At 36.4% G+C, this 19,487-nt stretch overlaps 1 protein-coding gene across 5 annotated transcripts in view; it reads left to right on the forward strand.

The window, feature by feature from the left end:
* Positions 1-19,487, forward strand: part of JMJD1C (jumonji domain containing 1C) — a 302,235-nt gene that overhangs the window by 26,172 nt on the left and 256,576 nt on the right. For 2 of the 5 annotated variants that reach the window (XM_025049364.1, XM_025049366.1), the window contains exon 1: positions 18,220-18,626. The exons of 1 other annotated variant lie outside the window; for it this stretch is intronic. In XM_025049364.1, coding sequence (XP_024905132.1) covers positions 18,459-18,626 — 168 coding nt within the window. In that variant the 5' untranslated portion in view covers positions 18,220-18,458. Of the gene's footprint in view, positions 1-18,212; positions 18,627-19,487 lie in introns of those variants that run through there. 2 more of the 5 variants (XM_025049373.1, XM_025049365.1) reach the window with 2 other exon arrangements.

A 19,487-nucleotide genomic window follows, 5' to 3' on the forward strand; every position in this document is an offset into this window, starting at 1 on the left:
AAGAAATGTGACTATAATAATATAAGTTGAGAGAGAGAGAGATTAGTAATTGCGGTGAGATGTGCAATTAAGGGAGTAGGTAAGTTTGGTTTTTAGATGAGAAAGACATGAATATTTTAAAATGCCCGTCATAGTGAGACACCATTATTGTGGGAAGCACTAAAATTGGAAGAGATAGAATAAGCTAACTTATTACCACAATTTTTTATTTTTTCTATCCATTTTTCATGCTGCAATGGATTAATCATTCTAAATGCAAATCTGATTCCATTACTTTCCTGCTTACAGTCCTTAAGTGCCTCCATTTGCCATTAATCTAATATCCAAACATCATAAGATTATTTTATTAGATCATGGCCACTTGGTCCCTGCTAACATGTCCACCATCAGCTCTTACCACCGTTTCCCTCAAACCATACTCCCTCTATCTCCAAATCTCCCCCTGACTCATAAAATATTCCAATCTTCAGTCATACTCTACTGAATTTCTCTCACTTTCTCAAACATAGCATATTTTCTCAAGCTTCCTAGTTTTACATTCACTTGAAACTCAACCTTCTGCCCTTCTTTGGCTGACTTTCATTCATTCTTCAGACTTCATCAAACCTATCATTTCTTCATGATCACTACCATGACCCTAAACCTGGATTAGTTGCCCCTTCTATGAGGTGTTATCTATCTATCCATCTAATATCTTCTCTGGGGTTTCTTCTTAATACCAAATTATAAAGGGTCTTTTTATTTGTCTGTATTTCTACTGTGCTGTAAATTTTGTGAGAGCAGAGACCATGTCTTTCTATTCACTTTTGGATCCCCATACTAGAGAACACTGGCAAGCATATTGTAGGGCCTTGACAATTATTTGTTGAATAAATTAACAGATTTATTTTTGGTTAAATTGACAAAAACATTAATTCATTCGTATAACACTTTTAATCACTGTAGAAAGATTGTATCAATTGCAATGAGGGATTCAAATGCTCCTACTCTCTGCTTTCGTAGTGCTTCTGGTTTAGTTGTAGAAATAAAACATGCACAGTGATGCTTTTCTGAATATGATTTCTTCTCATTTGAAATTTGAGTAAATTGGGTTATATTCGTAATACCTTCATGTCAGTTGTGAGAATTTTAGTATAAGATAAGATGTCATTTTTCGTTGTTCCAAATTGAACTGTCATGGGCTTAGAAAAAGGAAGAAGACATTGGTCTTGAGAAGGAGAGGTGAGATATCTTTTCTCTGACTTTCTCTTTTTTTCCCTGCCACTTTTTTGTTTTGTTTGTGAGGCAAAATGGAAGTTGTAACCAAAACTTGCATTCTCTGAGGACAACTCCAAACAAAGGGATTTTGAAAGAACAAGTGTAGAAAGTATTTTGGGAAGAACCACAGATACTTTTCTCTGTTTTAAAAGTCTTTATACTAATATTTCCTTTTAAAAACAACAAAAGCAATAGGCACCTAACATTTACTGAGCATTTACTCTGTACCCGGCACTGTGCTAGTTGTTTTACATGAATTATTTCATTTAATCCTTATGAGACTAATGTAATTTTTATCCTATTAGTAGCTATACTTCTATTTCTGGATTTTAAAAACTATTTAGCAAAGAAGAGATAATTCTGAGTTTTTTTTTTTTTTTAACCCATTATATCAAATCCTAACGCATCCCTCCAGTGAATGAGAGGAGAGCAGCATGAATTCTAGCTTGCCCTAGTATTCTAAGAGTCCTCTGGGTTTTGCAGTAGTGGGACCAGGAAAAGTGAGACAACTCATTTCCTTCCTTTTTTTTTTTCCACTGTTTTCTCTATGAGACTGGCTGTTGTCAGAAATGTCATTATTATTTCAGAATCAAAGGTCAATAGAAATTAAATGTTTAGTACTCAATTTTAGATATGTAAATTGGAATATTCTCCGTAGTGCCATTTTTTTTGAGACGATAAAAATAAGTTTGTAATTGGCTTTCATTGGTTTGATCAAGATTGTATATTTTCAACAGTATCTTTTCACAAAATCTTAAATTCTTCAACTATAGTTTCTCCTATCACAAAGGCTACTGTTGAAATTCAAATAAACACTGTGTTATGAGAGAGCGATTGAATACTGGGGAAAAAGTATTGTTTATTTGGAAGAGTTACATGAACTAAAAGTTATATATTCAAAAATTGTTCAATTGGAAAGTAGCATTATCTCACAAGATAAGAGATCCATTGATTCAGTATTTTGAAATAATAGTTCTTAAGATTATTCATAGGGAAGCACTTCTGATATACTGAGTGTAAACACTGGCTTGGGAAACTGGCAATCCACTCCTGACTGACTCTCTTACTACTAGCAGTATGACTTATTAGTATTATTCTTTCTTAGCTTCAGTTTCCTTATCTGATAAAGGGGAGATAATAACAGACTTCTTAAGAATATCTTTAGGATTAAATGAGATAATTCATGTTAAATGCTTATCACAAGCTTACTTGCTGATAAGTGTCAGCCATTTAAGTACTGTGCTCATCATAGGCAACATAATGTGTCTGGGTTAAAGGAAAGATAATGATTAAGATTTTCAGTACTAATCCCTAATGGGAAAATTAAAAATGAATAATAGTTTTTTAAAATGTGTTAATGAAGAACTACATCCTTTTGGTTTCTGCAGAAAATCCTGTAAGCGTAAAATAGACACCAGCTGCAATCTTATTTGCAAGTATCAAGATACTAAAATGTATCATGGGCGGGTAACCCATCTTTTTTTTGTGAAGTTTTCAAGGAAATAGCATCCCCTAAAAAAAATGAAAGGGAGGGGGGAAATCTGGTTGCTGTTATAACCCCCATTTGTTAGAACTAAAAACTTCTCAAAATCTAGAGCAACTGGGAGTGATTTTGCCTCTCAAGGGTCATTTGACAATGTCTAAAGACAGTTTTGGTTGTCACAAGATGATAAAGGGAGGGTGCTGCTCACATCTAGTGGGTAGAGGTCAGGGTGCTGCTAAACATCATACAATGCACAGGACAGCGCCTCCTCCTCTCAAAAAGAATTATCTATCTCAAAATGTCAATAGTGCCAAGGCTGAACCTCTGATCTAGACTTACGCAGTAGCTTATCTGGGAGCTAACATTATGTTTGGTGGTGAATACTTTGTTGAGATGACTGTATTGTTTTACTATTTCATGCTTTATCTGTAACTGAAAATTGTGTTTTACGCTCTTTAAATTGTATTAGTTTTCATGGGGAGGGGGGATTAAACTAGAAAATTCCTTAGGTAATTACTTCATTGTCTTAATGATGACTAATAAGAAACAATCCAGTTGATTTTATAGTTTTTTTACATTAGATTTTAGAGTTATTCCAATTTAAGATGAATTCTTTTATGAAGATAGTTGTTTAGAGGTGTTCAGGTTTTAAAAAATAATCATAGTTTGATTAGATCAACTGTATAGGTAATTAGGAATTTAATTTTTAAAAATTTGGAAGCATTTTATTGATTTCAAAGAATAAACAAACAGGCTGTTACTGACCTCTCTTGGCTATAGCTAATACTCATTGAGTGCTACCTTTGTGCACTGCTGTTCTACACATGTAACATGTATTCACTTATTTGATCCTGGCAGCACTTGAATACAATAACCAATTTGTACATCACTTTAAGTGAGACAACAGGACATGATGTGTGTCCTAATATGATGGATTAAGAAAGCACATATATCACCTATGGAGTAATCTTGCCAAAAGATTGAAAATGAATCATGTCTCTAAATCTTACTTTACAGGAAATAGGAGAATGGAAGAATAAGTGAACACCATGAAGAAACATAAATTTAGAATGTGAGAAATTCTACAGGACAAATGAGTTGTTAATAGATTAAATGAGATTTAAAGAGATATATCAGTCAGCTACAATATGTAGTTCTTATTTTGTTCCTGGTTTAGACAAACCAATAGTAAAAATTTCATTTTTGAGATGATTGAAATTTGACCGTGAACTATGTATTTAAATAGTATTGAGGAATTATTGCTAATATCAGATTGATAATGGCATTGTAGTGTCAATTTAAAGAAAAATCTTTAACTGATAGTGATCCATTCTTTACTACATATAGATGAAATGATATGTAGAACAAAATGGGATTTTGTTCTAAAATATTCCAACCTCCCATTGCCCCCCACAAAGAGAAAAGTTGTAGGGAGGGTAGGAGAAATGAGATATTGTTAAATTGCATGGGCATTCATTCCGTTATATCTTTAATTATGTAATGTTTGAAAATTTTCAGAACAAAAGGTTGAAAAAATTTAAAATCTAAAAAATGTGTAGCATAAAGCTTTCTAGCAGCCTACATAGAAAGAAAACTGGTTCAGTAACATAATTCTTAGTGTCTATATGATGAAAAGAAAACACCTGCTAGAGAAAAGCCTAACTCTTTCTAATATTAAGACCAAAAGTTTTTCTTGATTGTGGTCTGAAGGACACCATGTAATACAGTTGAAAAACATTTTAAACCACATCACTTCAATAAATTGAATCTATTTTGTGTAACAGTTCTCAAAATGGCCAGTAGAATCTCATTCATGATTAATTCCAATGAAACCAGCTTTATGGCAAACCAGTATGATCCGTACATTCTAGGAACCTCACTCTCTACTGTGTAGGGTTCCCGAGGCCTCATTCCCATTCCCATCTTTTAAAAACTTAGACAAACATAAAAGCTTTCCATCTATTTACCCTTCCTCCCATTCATTTCTGTTATGACTTCTTCCCCTAAACCTCTGTTGCAAATTAGTTAATAGATAAAAGAGAAATTTCCTTATAGATTTTACTGTTGGCCAAGAAAACTTTATTGAATTTTGTTTTTTGTCATTTATGTCAAAACTTTTTTTTAAATGTAAAATGTAAAAGTATTATATTAAAATAGGCATTTAAAATAGCATAGTCATCTATTCCATTAGTTATTTTGATATTAACTCTCTCTCTACCTCCCCAAGGAATTGTAAGTTTTAGAGTAACTAGACAGACCTTATAAAGTATCTTACAGACAGTTCTTCATAAACATTCTTTTTTGTGGCGCTTTTCCTAGATATTGAGCAGCAGTGAATTTGAGATTATATTTCCTGGCAACTCTCTGAAATACCGATCCTTTGTGTTATTGATTAAATCTGAACCATTATTCAGTGAATCTGTGAAAATTGGAATGTCTAACAAGAACAGGGTATGTCCTCTAATTTAAGATGTGCTAAGGGAGTACCCATGGGTAAAGCCAAGCTTCTTCAGAAAATAATTTTAATTACCAAATTAGTCTTCCATTGCTGTGTAACAAATTGCCGCAGTTAGCAGCTTAGAACCACACAGATTTATTATCTCATAGTTTCCATGGATCAGTAGTCTGGGCACAGTTTAAGCTGAGTCCTCTGCTCAGGGTCTCACAAGGCTGCATGCAAATCGAAGTGCTGGCCAGGGCAGAGGTATCACTGAGGCTCTAGGTCGTCTTCCAAGCTCACATGGTTGTTGGCTGAATTCATTTCCTTCCAGCTGTAGAATTCAGAGCAGTTTGCTTTTTCAAGACCATAGGACAGTCTCTAACCTCTAGACCATCTTTTAAAGCACTCATCTTCCTAGGTAGGCCCCCATGGGAAAATCTCCTTTAGTTAATTTAATACCAATCAATAAGGACCTTAATTACATCTGTAAAATATTTTCACCTTTGCCATTAAAATAACATAATCATGGGAGTGATGTTCCATCACCGTTGTCATATTCCATTCATTAGAAACAAGTTGCAAGTCCCACCCATACTCATGGAGAGAGGATTATACAGGGGATGGGTCACTGGGAATCATTCTAAAATTCTGCCTTCCAATATTACACTATCACCTATTATTAAAAAGCTTAAGTAGCTTATGTTGCTTGTTAATATACAGACAATATTAATGGAACTTGAAGTAGAAGAGAAAAAAATAGTCACCCATAATTCTGCCAACCAGTGAATCAAAATGTTTTCCTTTGACTAGGTGCCTACATTATTTTTATAGAGAACCTTTTTATGAAGTACCTGTAGAGCAGAGATACAATTTTCCATTGCCATGTTGCTTTCATAATCTTTATATTTGCCATTTTTTAAAGGATGAAATTGCTTCAGGAGAATGTATCTGTATTACTGATTGTCTTAATCAGATTAATCAAGGTATAATTCACAAACAGTAAAAATCATTTTCTCTGTGTTTAGTTCTGTTAGTTTTGATAAGCATATGTATTTGTGTAAGCAACATCACAATCAAGGTACAAATATTATCTTGTGCCCCTTGGTATTCAAGCCCTCCCCGCACACCCCAGACCTTGACAATCACTGATCTATTTTATGTCTCTGTAGTTTTGCTTTTTCTGCAATGTCATTATAAATGGAATCATGCACTTAGTAGCCTTTTGGGTTTGGTTGCTTTCTCTTAGTATAATGCACTTGAGGTTGTGCAGTAAGGAAATAACATTCCTGTGACATCATAAGAAATACATATTTGGTCTTTGTCCCTAGTTCCTGGCATGGAGCTCCTAAAAACTTTAGAATCTCCTGAAAGGAGCATTCTTTGTTTTTCATAAGAAGCCTTTGTCAACCGTACCTGAGTTTTTGCTAGTAAGGTAACTATAGGTGGGCTCCTAGGTAGCATTCTATTGGAGGCTGACTGCCAGAGGCGATTAGAGGGTTGGAACTTTCAGCCTTACCCCTAGGAGAGGACAGGGGCTGGAGATTGAGTTCAGTCACCAATGGCCAGTGATTTAATCAAACATGCCCTTGTTATAGAACCTACATTAAAAATTCTTAAACAGGGGTTTGGAAAGCTTCAGAGTTGGTGAACACATCCGCTTAATGAGAGGGCGGCACACTCCAACTCTCTGAAGGCAAGCTTCTGTGTCAGGATTCATCTGGGCCTTGCCCTGTGTAACTTTTCATCTGGCTGTTAATTTGTGTCCTTTATAATAGTAAATAAAGTATTCTCTGCAGTTTTTTGAGTCATTCAGCAAATTATTGAACCTGAAAGAGATTTGTAACAAAGTCAGACAGAGGTGTGGTAACCTGGGGACCTGATACTTGTAACTGGCATCTGAGGTGAGGGCAGTTTTGCAGAACTGATCTCAAAAACCTGAGGAGTCTGATGCTGAATGAGTCAGAATTAAAATGAATTGTAGGACATCCATTTGATGTCTGGAGAGTTGAAGAATTGGTTGGTGTGAGGAAAAAACTCACACATTTGGGGTCAGAGTGTTGTTTACAGTAAAAATAGCTCAGTTGCCCAAATAGCTGCCTAAGGTTTGGCCCTTGCACAGCTCCTCGGAGGTAACCTCAAATCCCTTGGAATAGTCTGCCTGATAAGAGCATCTTTGTTTACTTGGTAGTGGGGCCTTTGGCCACCCCAGGTTGCCTATGCGGACAGTGTGGCTAGTATTGTGGTAGAGGCCTTGGGCACTGTAATACTGATGCAGGACAGGCAAATTTCCCTGGCAGGGTGGGGAGACCAAGCCCCGCACTGATTGAAGAGGGTCCTTTGGCAGAGAGTGTAGAAAGAATTCAACACACACACCAAGTTAAGGTCAAAAGGAGAGTTTATTAGAAAAGGGGCAATGCTCCACAGATAGAGCATGGTCTCCTCTCAGAGGCAGAGAGTGAGAAGCCTCTGAGAGACGTCAACAGTGAAGCAGAGTAAAAAGTACCGAGAGAAAGAGAGCAAGGGAAAGACAGTGAGAGGGACTGAGAGAAAGACAATGAGAGGAACCCCAAGTGTTCTTTTGGGGAATTCATTTTATATATCATCCGTTAGTTCCTTTGAATTATTTTATTTTGCATAGGGCGGCCACTTAAAGATTCTGTTTTTCCTGTTTCCCCTTCACAGGAAATGGGTTGTTAGCAATCCCAGCAGAAATCTTCCTTTGTTCTGCATGTGTTCTCTGTGGCCTGGCTGCAGAGCTGATCAGCATATTGCAGTCTCTGAATGTAGCTAGACTAACAGTTTAGTTCTCTTGCTTCTTCCCTACATTATTACCAGCTTGACCTATGGAGGAGCTGGAGACTGGACCCATGCAGATGGTCAGCCCTACCTATGTGTCAGACCCTATATGAAAATGCTGGACACCAAGCCTCAGGATTGCTTGCCAGGTTGCCAGTACTCCATGCATGTTGGCACACATTCTTGCTGTGAGAAATAAGTATGTCTGTACAACTTCACTGAAAGACAACTGGACACTTGTTGTCTCCTGGATCTTGCGATGTCATGGCCCTTCTTCCCTTTACTGATTTTAATCTGTATCCTTTTGCTATATATAATAAACTGTGACCGTGAGTAAAATGACTCTTGAGCTCTTGAGTTTTGTGAGTCCTTCTAGTAAATTATTGAACCTGAAGGTAGCCTTGGGAACCCCATGTTGTTGCATGTGTCAGTATTCAGTTCTTTTATATTGTTGAGTAGCATTGCAGAGTTCGTTTATACCCCAGTTGAGCTGGTTGTTTCCATCTTTCGGCAATTACAAATAAAACTGCTATAAATATTTGAGTACAGGTTTTTGCTTGCACACAGGTTTTTATTTCACTTGGGTAAATACTTAAAAGTAGGTTTGCTGGGTTATGTGAAAAGTGTATGTTTAACTTTATTAGAAACTACCAAACTGTTTTGCAAAGTGGCTGTACCATTTGGTACTCCTTCTAGCTACCATTGTATGAGAATTCTAGTTGCTCCTCATCCTTCTCAACATTTGACATTGACAGTTTCATTTCTTTTAATTTCAGCCATCCTGATAAGATGTGTAATAGTTTCTCATTGTAATTTTACTTTATATGTCCCTGATAACTTACGATGTTGAGTGTCTTATCATGTGCTATTTGACATTCGTATATCTTATTTGAATAAGTATCTGTTCAGTTTTGCCTATTAAAAAATTTTTTTTTTTATTACTGAGTTTTGAGAGCCCTTTAAATATCCTGCATACCAATCCTTGATCAGATACGTATTTTGCAAATGTTTTCTCCCACTCTGTAACATTCGGAGAAGAGTTTTTAATTTCAGTGACGTTTAACTTATAATTTTATGGATTTTAAGAAATCTTTGCCCAGTGTCACAAAAATTTTCTGTTTTCTTCTGAAAGTTTTTTAGTTTTATATTTTACATTTAGGTCTGTGATTCATTTTGAGTTAATTTTAGTAATACGTGGTTTGAGGTATGGGTCAAGGTTCATTTTTCTCTTTTTTGACATATGAATATCTAATTGTCCTAGCACCATTTGTTGAAGAGACTAGCCTTTCTCTATGAATTATACTTTTACTTTTGCCAAAAATCAATTGACTATATATGTAAGGGTCTATTTCTGGACTCTCCATTTCGTTCTATAGATCTGCCTATTTACTCTTTTGCTAACATCATGCTGAGTTGATTATATAGCTTTATAGTATAGTCCTGAGGTAAGGTAGTGTGAGTCTTCCAATTTCTTCTTTTCAAAATTGTTTTGGCTGTTCCAATTCCTTGGCCTTACCTTATTGATTTTAGAATCATCTCGTCAATATCAACATAAAAAAACTTACTAGTCTTTTGATTGAGATTACTTTGAATTTCTAGAGCAATTGGGGTGAATTGAGTCTTTTAATACAGTACTTCGTAGTTTTCAGCATAGAGCTCTTGTACATGTTTTATTACATTTATATGTATTTTTACATTTTTTCTTTCTAGCATATTGAGATATAATTAACTTATGCATATTGACCTTATATCCTACAATCTTGCTAAACTCCTTTATTAGTCCTAGGGGCTTTTTTTGTAGATTCTTTGTGATTTTCTGCATAAGCAGTCATGCTATTTGCAAATAGAGGTAGGTTTATTTCTTTTCAATCAGTATGCCTTTTATTTATTTTTTCTTATTGCACTTCCTAGGATTTTGAAAATGTTATTACTGAATAAGAGTAGTGACAGCTGATGTCCTTTCCTTGCTCTGAATCTTTGAGGTAAAACGTCTTTTATTACTGAATATGATATTAATAGTAAGTTTTTAGTAGATGCACTTTATCAGGTTGTATAAGTGCCCTTCTATTGCTGATGTGCTGAGAATTTTATCGTGAATAAGGGCTGGATTTTCTCAAATGCTTTTTTATTGTATTTGTTGATGCCATCATATTTTTTCTACTTTAGTCTGTTGCTCCAGTGAATTACACTAATTAAGCTTTCAATGTAATCAGTTTGCTTTCTGGGGATAAACCTTTACTGGTTGTGCTGTATTATCCTTTTTATAAGTTATTGCATTTGATTTGCTAATATTTTGTTGAGGATTTTTATATTTGTAAAAGAGAATGATCTATAGTTTTCTTATAATTTCTTTGTCTGATTTCGGTATTAGGGTAATGCTCGTCTTGTAAATTGAGTTGGAAACTGTTCCCTCCTATTTGTGTAGATTTTTTCCCTACTCTTTTCTCCTTTTTAGTTTCAGTTTTGGTAATTTCTGTTGACCTATGTAAAAGGTTATTGATTGTGTCAAGTCTGTGATGAGCTTCTCAAAGTCTTTTTTATTTTATTATTGAATATCTCATACTTAGCATTTCAGATTGACTCTTACTTTAAACATTTCTTTTCAACCCTTGTGGTTTCTATCTCTGATATTTTCCATCTGATTATGTGTATTGTTTACCTACCTGTTCCATTTGAGCCTTCGTCGTTATTTACAATTTTTGATTTCTTGGCAGATAATTCCAATATTTGAGTTATCTCTTTAAGTCTGCATCTGTTGATTGTTTTATCTCTTAATAGCAGTGATTTGTTTGCTCTTGAGATTTTGTAATTTTTTAATAATTTTTTTGGGGGGATACTAAACTTTTGGGCGGGTACTATATTACTTTATTTGAAGGAATGGTACAAATGCAAGACATATAGATGTTTTCATGCAATTTATGGAAAAAGTACTCCAACATGCATGTGTTGCCTTGGTGACCAGGGAAGTCACTCTCATTGCTAGGCTTATAACTTTTGATCGAATGCCAGCCATCTTTTGCAGGTAGTAGAGATTGAAATATATAGCATTTAGATATTACTCTTGTTCTGCCAACCTGTTAAGTTTGGGGGATTGAATCAGTCTTGCCTGGAGTTGATAAGTGTTTATATCTTTTTGTTGCTCCGATTATCTTCATTGCATCATCAACCTTAAATACTTCTATCATCACCTCGTGCTTAAAGTGGGAATTGATTGACTGGAAAGTTTTAACTCAATGTTTTTACTCTACCTATATTTTTAAAGCCTTACTTGCACATTTGTACTTCAGAGAGGCTCTCTCTGTACTCTTCGTTCCTTCTCTCTTGGTAGACTGCTGTTACTTATTATTGAGAGTTGGATTGACTTTTGGTGGTGGGCCTGGGGTCATGTCTTTTGTCCTAGACCAACCTTACTCTTAGGCAGGCTTTGTTTCCCCTCTCCCCCAATAGTGGTAGGCCTCTGTTGTTGGGGCCAGGATGATTTTCTGTCCCTCTGTCAGGGTTAGTTATTATCATCTAATTTTGAAAGAATTATGAAAAATTGAATTATAAAACTACTAGAAGAAAATACAGAATACTTACATATTTTCTAAGCATGACTTAGAAGGTTGAAACATAAAGGTATTAGCATATCAGCTGTATAAAAATTTAAAACTTGCGAATATCAGAACAAATTGCAAGTGGGGGAAAGAAGCATCCATGTAAATTTAGATATAAAAGCAAATGAAACAATTGATTTTAAGATAATTTTGTAATTAGAATAATTGGAAAAAAGAGTTTTGGCTGTTATAAAGAAGACTATAAAGGCAAGCAGGGTAAAAGGTTTCAAATATAAAGGCCATTTGTAATGCACAGTATCTCAAAAATTCCTCCATTTGAAGTAAATTCTGATAGGTTATCTTAATATGCTAGTTTTAAGAGCAAATTCAGAGAGCAAAAAAGCCGTTCTACAATGGTTTTTAATTAGGAAGTCCTTTGGTCTGTATTGATAGAATGTATGTATTAATGATTGATATGTATATCTTCTCTGAGACCTTTGAGATATAAACTTTCTGGCTAAAAACATTTATTTTCCTGAACAAGATTACTTTTGTCAGTCCTTTAACATTTTTCAGGTTTGAACATACCTTGTAACATGAGAGTATATTTTGCTTCTGGCGGAAGTATTCAGAAACCTTAGAAGCAAACTTTAAGGAACTTTAAAGATTATATGAACCTCAACGTTTTTTTATTATTCCTAGGGAAGCAAAGTGGTTTGCCCAAAGTATTCAGTAGTTGGTGGTAGAAAGTAACCTAGATTTTTTGGATTCCTGCTCTTTCATTACACTACATTATGTGACTGGCTAATTTCTAGTTTGCTACATTTGGGATATATATCTTAAAACATTCATTTGTAAATGGCTCTGTGGAATGGGGATTGACCAATTTTAACTTAAATGTCTGCATATTTTGTGAAAGGCAAGTTGGTCAGCCTTCTGAATATTCCTCTTGGCCAATCTTGGATAATATTGAAATGTACTCTGGAGTAGCAGAATGTTTTAGGGATATTGATTTGAATTTTAAGTTTGTAGTTAAGGTCTTTTTTTGAGATCTGGTTTTCATATGTATCAGCTGTGATTTTTAAAGGAAAAATACTGTGACCACGAGGCTTTGGAATTGGAAGTGTATTATATACTCTCTTTAATTGAATAAATTATCTATAGTAGTGAAGTAGATGCGGTGCCAGAAGTCAATGCTTTCCTTTATATGGAGTGATTTTTTTATTACATATTTGTGTTCTGTATTATGTTATAAATCTCATTATATGTGATCGTTTGGCTTTTTCTAGAATGCACCAAAGAAAAGAATGACTAAAGAGTTCCCATATTTCACTGCTAGATCTTGTTTTGTTTTGGATTTGTTTCTTTGAAGCCAGATGCCATTAATTTGAGAAGTATGCCTCAGAAACTATTCTTGATTGTAAACTTCTTTCATTATGCAGAATCTAGCTTCCTCTGTGGGGAAGAGCCTCAGTGCAGTGTAGTTAGCATGCTGAAATTTTGAGTCAGTATATATTACTTTTAAGCTTAGAATTTACTTCAACCTTCCTTCATTTATAGCTTTACATACAAGTACAGAAGCTCTTTTACTTAACTTTCATAAATATGAACAGAGCCTTTCTTTAGGACTTAGCTCTGCGGCTAACATGTAGCAATAGCAAAAGCTTGTGAGACTAATAGGAACATAATCATTTAGGAGCCCAACTTGTTTCTATGTAAAGGCACTAATGTGACAGTTGAAGATGCAGCATGCAAACATCCATCTAGTATATTTTAATGTTAGTTAATAGGTGAAGCATTTATGAGAGAGGTGATGAACATACAAAAAGTGCTGTGGGATATCCTGGGAAGAGTTTTCTCATTTCTTTTTTTTCTTGTAGCTCTTCATTCAACAGATTAGGAAATTTCCAGTGTTATGTGCATTCTTTTAATGTTTTAAGTTTTTATCATTAAAAATCAGATATATAGTCTCATTTTTAATAGAAAATGTTGAAAAGAAGTGGTATGTTCCAGTGTAGCCAGAATTTAAAATGGAAATTGGGTAACGAATATAGAGAGCTTACAATTAAAAGGCCTGGTAGGATTGCTTCTTTTCTCCTTTCCTGTTTTCCTTCTTTATTTCTCTTGCTCATTCCACATGGCATCAAGAAGACAGTCAGAAACTATGTTTGTATGTTGGCTCCATGAAAGACATTATTTAAGACTGTTCTCTTTACACTACTAAGAATAGACTGGTGTTTGGGTTATATACTCATAGGATCATTTTTGGGTTTGCATTAAATTGGTAGTTTGGTTACCAAATGAATGCTTTTCTTGTAAATTGTAACTCTATGCGTTCTTTGGAAATTATTCCCAGGAACAACTTTGCTTTTCTGGTGAAGCTCAAGTTTTATGAAGGCTTTACATTGTACCTTTGTGACAGAATGAGATAATGTATGTAAGACATTATTTTGAAGGAGATAAATAACTCTGTAGGAAGAATTCTTATTCTTATTTAGGACTCTTGATTTGGAGATTGTGAGTTCCTCTTAGTTGCATCGGACTTAGAAAAAGGTACTTTTCGCTATATTCCTTTATTAATTAATTCAGTAACATTTATTGAGTATCTGCTCGGCACAAGGTTTAATAGATGCTGGGAGTATAGTTATGAACAAGATCCATTGTACTTGTCTTTATGGAGCTTATATTTTACCAAGGGAGATAAATACAACACAATCAATTATATAACAAATGATATAAATACAATTGTGTTAGACAAATAGAGAATGTTTTAAAAATCCATAATTGGAGATTTGACCTAGTCTGGGAATCAGAGATAGCTACCTTGCGGAAGTGACATTTGAGTTTCTTTAACATTATCATAAATGTAATTGAGGAATTCAGTTTCAATAAGTGCTTAGGGAAATATCAAAATAAAAATTATTTAAAGTGTAAAATAAACATGGTAACAAATTTCTTTCTTTCTTATTCTTGGTCTTCCACTTGAATAAGTCAATTGAAATTCTTGGCTTCCTTCATTTTAATATTGGTTCCCACAATTCGTAAATGTACTCGTGTATGTAGCTAAGACCTCATAACCTAATTCAGTCATTTGACAATGAATAAAAGTCTCCAAGTTATAATAGATGTGAAAATTGTCTGTTAAAATACACTAAACTTTGTTATTCTATCTATAGTTCCTTAAGTAAACAAACCAAGGCATTTCTATAGTCTGTCTTTCCAGATAGACTGTGAGCTTCTCAAGGACAGAGGCCCTATATCATATCTAGAAACTTGCAGGATGTGAGATAAGTACTAAATAAATTAATTAATTATGAATAACGTGTGTTAATAAGGAGGAAGTAATTAGATGACTGACCGTGTTTCTTTTTAGAGACTTTTTAGCATAGTGCAGGGGGCTTTGAAATCGCAAGGCCTGGTTTTGAATCCTAGTTCTTAAAGTGTATTATTAGCAAGTAACTAAGCTTCTCTCTAAACCTCATTTTCTTCATCTTTAAAAGAAAGAGATTACACGTGTGAAGTAGGTAGCATATTGTCTGACACATTAAGTGTTCATAAAGGGTGGCTAGCTAGTATTATTACAAGATACAGGTACTAAACTATCTATTTGTGTTTTATCTGTTATTTAAAATAGATAATTAAAAAGCGAAAATTTTATAACTATGGTAGGCTGTTTCCTTACTGAAACGAAACTTCATGAACTACTAAGTGTTGATAATTAAGTGGATAATTATGGCTTTATCATTGCAATGAATACATTATTTCCTTTATAAGTCATATTTTTTTTAACCAAATAGTTTTGATGATAAATTTTTGTGGATTTCAGAAAAAAACACTAATGATTCTTCAATGCATCTTTTTTTATAGATTATAAGATATTTACTTGAATTAATATGTGTGGAGCGTATTATTTAAGGTACATATTTACATGTGGGGATGAAAAGAGTAGAAGATCTAGCCTATGTTTCTAATTTTTCAGCTTCCTTAGTAAACTTAGTCATTTTAAGTACTTCTATCACTTGCCTAGTGAAAAATACTATAACTCTTTTCTTTACATTGACTAATACTGTCATTTTTGAAAGATTTTAATGAAAATGAAAGATGTGAGAGAGCTGATTGAACAAACAAATATTCTAAGGTTTCAGATGTGACTTTAAAATTTATTTTAATTCCATGCTATTTACAGTTCTGATTTGCTGGCAAAAATGAAATAATATAAATACTCCCCAAAACAAAGCAAAAGGTGCCAGCTAACAAAAATCTTTTAAGTCTTTTTTATTCTGCATTTAAAAAAATGTATTTCAGGCTTCTCCAATAGCAAGATATCCACAAATTAGTGATTTTTTTTTTTCTTGTATACCCTAGGTACTGGCCATATTTAAGGGATTCATAAACTACTATTTGGAATATAGTACTAAGAATAGAAGACATTTGATTGAAAATATTATGAGGATATTTGGCTTTCTGAAAACTTTGTTTCTGCACTTAAAATATTTTGATTGATTGTGCGGATTTACATGCTTTTCAGAGCACTTAAAAGGACAGCTTTCAGCATTTAGTCAGGGTTCCTAGGGGTCCATTTAGAGGAGTTGCCTACAAAATTGATATCAACTGGCAGTTTATGTAAGGCAACCTGACAACCTATACTCTAAAAATATAACTTAGTGAATGGGATTTATATAGTAATAGTGTCATTTGCATCTCTTTTCTCAGATGAGTTTATATTTTCTCATATGCTCCTAAAATATCCCTAACATAAGGAAGCAGGCAGTTTCCATTGTAGCAATTGTCAGGCCGAAAATCACAAGGCAACTCATTGATAATCTGATATCTGAATACAGATCTTCTTAACTCTGTCTTTTCTCTTTCCATATGTTAGGTTATTTTCATCAGGTTATTTTACTGGCTCCTTAATCCAAGTTGAGATTTTAGAAATGTAAGTCTGTAGTTCTCAAGATGATTCGTTAAGTTTATGTATATGTATATATATATACAGTAGGTACTAAGAGTGGCCTGGGAATTAAAATTACACACATTAACTTTTTCTTTCAGCTTACCAATATGCATTGTGGAAATGGTTTTCCTTTGTTGATATATTACAATTCTATATTTGATCTTTAGCAAACTAGAACATAATGATTAAAATCTATCTTCCTCTTAATTTTGGTTTATAATCTGTTAGCAATGGCCTGTTCTTTCCACTTCAAACAGCTCAGCTTGGGTTTTCTAAGAAAACAGGTAAAAGCCTTATGTTTATTTTAAACATTCAGATTACTAGTGTAACTCCTTTAAAAGGTTACTTTTCTTTTTTTTGCAGTAGAGGAAAAAAAGGGAAATCTCTAAGAAACCAAAATTTAGAATGTTTTTATTGGGCTAGAAGATTTTTGTAGTTGATTATAATCATTAGTGGCCCTGAAAAAAAGAAAACTGGGATTTTTTAAACTACTTTTTAAAAACACTATTAGCAGCGTTATCCAACCTTTTGGCACCAGGAACCCGTGCTCCTATGAGAATCTAATGCTTGATGATCTGAGAGGAAGCTGAGGCGGTGATGCTACCGGTGAGGAGCAGCTGCAAATACAGGTGAAGCTTAGCTCGCTAGCTCCCTGCTCACCTCCTACTGTGCCGCTGGGTTCCTAACAAGCCACCGACTGGTACTGGTTTGGCGACCCCTGCTATAAGTATGTCTGAAATGGAAATCTTTAAGGTTTGATTTACAAGGATTCAAGGATTGGATCAAAGGAGTTAATTGTTCCAAGTTTGAGATCTGTATGTGTATGGGTTACAAAGTCCTGTTGTGATTGGACGGGAAGTAAACATAATTTATTTTTCTGAACCATGATTGGCTAAAATCCCTTTCTTTCCACGGTATTTTCTAATAACTGAACCCGGAGCCTTTCCTTGTTTTTATTATCTGACCAGTGAGTTTGAGGTATGTACTAGTATCGTACTAAACGTTCTCTCAAATTAGTGCGGCGACAGTTTGAATATTAAGGATGTTGACAGGAGCGTTTAGAGTTATTACAACAAAGCAGCGAGGTGTAAATCTCTGAATAGCTCAAACACGTAACTAATATCGCCGCAAACAGAAAGAATGAAAGGGTGATAGGGGTTTCTTCATTTTCATTTAAAGTTATCGACTGTTCTGCAGTAACTGAGTTCTGTGGGATGTTTTCAGTTGAAAGTCTTGCTCTGCTTTGCTGCTGTGTCTACAGGACTGTTTATTCAGACAAAATTCTGCTCATAGGGCGGGCGCGTTGTGTTCCAAAAAACATCGCTCTGGATATGCGGTGTTTAACCAGGAGTTTATTGTCTGACCCAGAGTGGAAACCAGCATGCTTCACTTTCGCCTCACCCCCAGTTCTGAAGGAGCGACGAGTAGAAAGGTGGATTTCAGACATGCTTAGTAGTAGTGTTCCTGGAGGAGAGCATTCCCTTCCCCCGCCCCTCCCTTTACTTCTGAGCTTGGCTGGTCCCGCAGCAACAGCCGCAGCGTCGGGCACTACTTTCCGTCTGCGGTGGTTCCTGGGACCCTCTTCCGCGGCTCCCTCCTCCGCCCGCGCCGGCGGAAGGAGACGCACAGCGTTCTCGTAGCTTTTGCTGGTGGATGGGGAGGCGGAGTAGTACTGGCCGCGACGCGCTGGCGGCGGCCGGGGCTGCCTGTCGGCCTCCGACGGCAGTGAAGGGATTTGTCAGTTTGTTTGTTTTTGAGCTGCAGCCAGAGGCTGCAAATCGGAGAGTCTAAAGGAGTGTGAGTAGTACTGCGAGAGACCTAGGTCGCTGTGCCCTTCTGGGCAGAGCGACCGGTGCGCCCCCAAGTCCGCGCTCCTTCGCTCGCGGGGCCGCCGCTGCCCTCTCGTCCTCTGTCAGCATGGGCAGCCGGTAGGAGCCGGGTTTCGCTGGTTCTCTCGCAGTAAATAAGGCTACGGCTTAGGCAGTGTTGGCTATGGCGGTGGAGACACGGCCAGAGCTAGTGGGGAAGCGGTTTTTGTGCGTGGCAGTCGGCGAAGAGGCGCGGCCCGAGCGCGGCGAGAGCGGACGCAGCTGGCGGGGCTGGCGAGCGGGGGTCATCCGTGCTGTGTCACATAGGGATAGCCGCAATCCGGACCTGGCGGTAAGAGAGCGGCACCCCTCCATCTCCGAGCCTGCTTCCGCATCCCCACTCTCTCCTAGCCGCACTTTGGGGGGTTACCTCTGGCACCTCGCTCAGCCCGGCCAACTGGCGGTCACGCCCCACTTACGAGCACACGGGGTGTTTGCCCACATCCCCTGACGGGGTCGCCGCCTCCTCGTGATAAGCATCCCCGGCGGGAGTGGTGACAGAGCGGGACTCCCCGGCATCTTCCCTGGCCCCAGCCCTGGTTCCTCGGCCGGTCTCGGGAGGGGCGGCCGTGGCTTTTCCTGCGGCGACCTTACCGAAAGCAGGACTGCGAGACCAGCGCCTCACGGGCAGGTGTATGTGTGTAAGGTGTGTGTGGGGGGTGTAGGCGGGGGTGGGGGCGGACCTTCTTGGCAGTAGGGGTCCAGCTTCACCAGTATCTCTTCCCTCGCGAAAGTCTTAATGTTGCAGGGATCGGAGACTTGAAACTTATCTGTATGGTTGGTGAGGGGAGGGAGAAACGGAAAGAGACAAATCTCTGCTTCTCCAGTCAATCTTGGGATTAGTATGTGTTTTCGAGGCAAAGGCCGCGACAGTGGTACCTGATTCAAACTCTTTCTACAGTAGTTGCTTGGATTTCTATCTGTAAACGATGAAAATGAAAATTCTGGGTTTGGAGGGCTGTAGAAATTAACTCTTTCTTCCTCCTCCCACCCCCTTTCCCTCTTATCTACCTTACTACTTCCTTTCGTTTGTTTTTTTTCATAGTGTTTTTTATTGTTGTTGTTAGAAGTGTTTTAAAACCCATTCGTTCCTGAGTTTTACACTATTTTAAACGAAGCAAAAAATATTGTAAATTAAAATGTTAAATGCCCT

The sequence above is a fragment of the Pteropus alecto genome, unplaced genomic scaffold (assembly GCF_000325575.1).
Source record: "Pteropus alecto unplaced genomic scaffold, ASM32557v1 scaffold155, whole genome shotgun sequence".
Lineage (NCBI taxonomy): Eukaryota > Metazoa > Chordata > Mammalia > Chiroptera > Pteropodidae > Pteropus > Pteropus alecto.